The sequence below is a fragment of the Wickerhamomyces ciferrii genome, contig 00343, assembly GCF_000313485.1.
Source record: "Wickerhamomyces ciferrii WGS project CAIF00000000 data, strain NRRL Y-1031 F-60-10, contig 00343, whole genome shotgun sequence".
NCBI lineage: Eukaryota > Fungi > Ascomycota > Saccharomycetes > Phaffomycetales > Wickerhamomycetaceae > Hansenula > Hansenula ciferrii.
In genome coordinates, this window is record NW_011887398.1 from 3293 (window position 1) to 7047 (window position 3755).

At 29.7% G+C, this 3755-nt stretch overlaps 1 protein-coding gene across 1 annotated transcript; it reads right to left on the reverse strand.

The window, feature by feature from the left end:
- Positions 1-400: 400 nt before the first annotated feature.
- On the reverse strand, positions 401-3580 carry BN7_6778 (uncharacterized protein; the record flags this gene model as incomplete). Its single annotated transcript, XM_011272683.1, has 1 exon — positions 401-3580. The coding sequence occupies one exon, from the start codon at positions 3578-3580 to the stop codon at positions 401-403; it is 3180 nt and encodes a 1059-aa protein (XP_011270985.1).
- Positions 3581-3755: the final 175 nt, after the last annotated feature.

The window sequence follows — 3755 nt, forward strand, 5'->3', positions numbered from 1 at the left end:
AAAATTAGTATTTATACGTCGTCTAGTAATATATATTCTATATAAATTATTGAAAAATATTATTTATAAAAGCTTTAAATTAATATATATAAATATTTCGATCCGGGGTTATACATTAGATAATAAATTAATAATCAAGTGAAATTAACTCCGATTAATTAAAAAAAATTGACTCGTTCAAAAAGAAAAACAAACAAGAGATCCCGAATTTTTAAAAAGTAAACAACGTATATATCTTTCATGAAGAACTTGGTATCAATAATTATCGTTATTTACATCACATATCAATAATTAAAAATTCACATCAATTTACATATTATACACATTTATACCATCAATGATAAGTCTCTAGGTTATCCTGCTTTGTTATCCGTCAACTCAAATTTTTATTTACTTCAAATCAATTATTGTTTTGATCATCACCATTTTCCATGTCATTATCAACAAAATGGAGTCTAGTTAATCTGTTATTAGCACGCTTGGATTGTCTGGTACCCCTTTCTTTACCTGAGAGATGTCTGGCTTCAGAATCAACAACATCAATTTTGTGTGTTAAAGAATCCAAAATTCTGTGTGAAAAAGCTTTGAATTCGTTGGGATTCAAAAAAGGGACAAATTCAACAGGTGGACCATAAAAACATAATTCAGAAACTCCAAATAATTTTCTAATGTTTCTTTCTTCATCAAAAATCAAACTTTTGAAATTATTAATTTGATATAAAGAATCAAAAGGTAATTCAATGTTGAACAAATAAGTTATGACACTAAATAAATGACAGCAACCAAAAAGTTGTTCACCAACACAAACATCACAACACATAGTTTCATTTTCTTGGTCATATGTCACTGTTGGTTTTAAATCAATATAAGATTGGAAAAGTGGCCTTCTAAAACAACTATATGATGATTTCCTTTTCAATAGCTTGTTATATATTTTCGACAATCTTACCAGCTGATCAGAATGTTTTATTTTCCCGTTGGATTTCACAATGAAGATTTTCTTATTATTTTGATCTGGTTGCTGCTTTACATCAAACATTGTGGATATTGCAATTTCTAATGAAATCATAACTTCAGGGTTCTTTCGAAGTTGATTTTGTAAAGCTTTTGACTTGATTTGTTCATTAAATAAAGAAAAATGCATCTGAGATAAAGTTGCAGAGATCAATGATGGTAAATTTTTACGTCTATCAATCTTTATTTTGTTGTTGAAGATTTCCACCATGTTACTGGTGAAAATTTCAAAATTTTGATGACGATTAATTCTGCAAAATGTATCATTTTGATTTTTTATTAAATCAAAAGTCCCAGAAATTCTTTTCGAGCTGCTAGCAAAGATGGTAACTAATTTATCATAATTCAGTTTAAAAGTGTTACTATCCAAGGTTTGAACAATTCTATTGAAATATGTTCTAATTTTAGGTGAACTTTTAGCACCAGCTGTTTTGAGCAAATTTCTAGTGATGTGTGATACACATTGAAAATGCACCTTTGCATCACCGTTTCCACCATCATTGAAAATCCAACTTATTGATTTCTTTATAGAATTGTGATTGTCAGTTATAAAACTGATTGTTTTGAGATTCAACAAATCACGATTAAGAATAACAAATGATTTTAGAAACCTACACCAGTTAATGATGGATTCACCATCTTTCACAATCATATAACCAACTGGAATTGTATTATAATTTGATGTCACACCCACGATTATAAAAATGTTCTCAAATTTAGCACCTTTTTTGATAAAGGTGCTGTCAATTGAAAATACTGGTAATAAAGTTTTATATATATCAGGGGGAATTGGTAAGCTATAATACATGGAGTCAATAGATTCTTCAGGATTCTGCTCTTTAAACTGTATAATTTCATTGTATTTTTCTTCATTTGATGCTATTAATTTTTTTAAATCTTTATTAAAGTACCTTAGATCTTGGACAATTTCTGGACCATTTGCGATGAAATGTTCTACAAATTGTGATTGTGAGTTTTGATCAGAAGAAGTTGGATTTGAACTTTCATCAGTATATTCTTCATCATAATATTCATCATCCGAATCATCATAATTAATTTTCGATGGATCAATTCTTATATCTCCATCATCTCCATCATCATCAGAATCAGAATCGTGTATAGGATCAACTTCACCATTCATATCACCATTTCCATTTAAATTAACCTTCTTTCCATAAAAAATCCCTTTAAGTTCTTCTATTTGTGACTGAGATATGTTTTTAGTAACAATAATCTTTTCTTTTGCAAATGCAATAGCATTAGCATTCTGGTAACTGTCTAACAGCATCAGTATAGCCAAAACAGTATTATCGGTAGTGGTGTTGTAATTCTCCCAGTACGATCCTCGTCTTATCGTTAATCTAACTTGTTGATGATACAAATTAACCAACGCTTTTGGATCAACATTGATTAAGTTATTGGAATTAACATCAGATGGCACAACCTTGTGGACATCTAATGTTAACAACAATAATTTGGTTGCATTGTCCACAACATGGTTAGCCTTCTGATGTATAGACAGGTTCTTTATGCCTTCTATTTGTTTAGCAATAAATGGTAATGATATCTTTAATATATGATTAATAATGGTTTTATTGTAAAGATTTTTATTACCACTAATGATTAACATTGCTTTCAAAACATCAATATTATCCTTATAAGACTCATAGACTGTATGTAAAGTGTTGTTCATAAAAAGATCATCTGAAATTTCCTGGTCTTGATGTTCTTTTCTAAATTTATTATCTCTATTTTTAATCAAATAGTCCATTCTGGATTTTATATCTGAAAGATGACATTTATGATCTTTGGCACCATCAGCAAGATGTAATATGGTTTCTCCTGTTTCACATAATTCAACACTTTTAAATAAAAAGTGGTTGCAGTACCAACATTTAAATCTTCTTGTAATATTTGTGGCATCTTTCAACTTCAACACATGCTCTTTTCTGGAATCACAAGTGTAAATTATCTTTTTTGTAAACATAAAGAATAAAAAACAACGTTCGGATAACGCTTCTTGATCAGTGAAAATCTGACGATCATAAATGAAGTTAATAGCTTCTGTTTCTGGGAAACTTTTTGCAATCGAATCTAGTAACTCTTGTCCTGGTAGAGCCTGTTTAGATTTTTCCAAAATTTCATTATGAGTGTATGCACTGGTAGGGCCTGTATAAGCACCACTTTCTTCAGGATGATCCCTCTCATGATCAATATCAGCTATAGAGAATTTAGCAATCCTTGGTCTAAAAGGTTTTGGTTTTGGAATTGCTTCTGATTCTGATTCTGATTCTGATTCTGATTCTGATTCTGATTCTGATTCTGATTCTGACTGTTCTCTATTTGGTGACATGGGTCCAAAATCAATATCATCATTCTTATAATAATCATCTTCATCTTCATCTTCATCTGAGGGAAAGGTTTCGTAATTTTCTGGTAAATCAATATGGCCTATATCTCTCAAAAAATCAATAATGTATTCCCTATAATCTTTATCCTTAATCCTTCTTTTGAGGGATTGAAAAAATATGGAATTTCTCTCAGCACGAGAATTATCTTCTTCCATGGTTTCAACAATTATAGTATATGATTGAAAAGACGGTTTGCAGTCCTGTTTATGAAGCTTTGGTATCTAGTTTTCATACTATTTCGACGATTTCTTTTCAAAAATTATATTTCAAATCTACAAAACTAATTCGCGCCCATACTTAAATTTTTTTTGCACTCTACTTATTTTGACC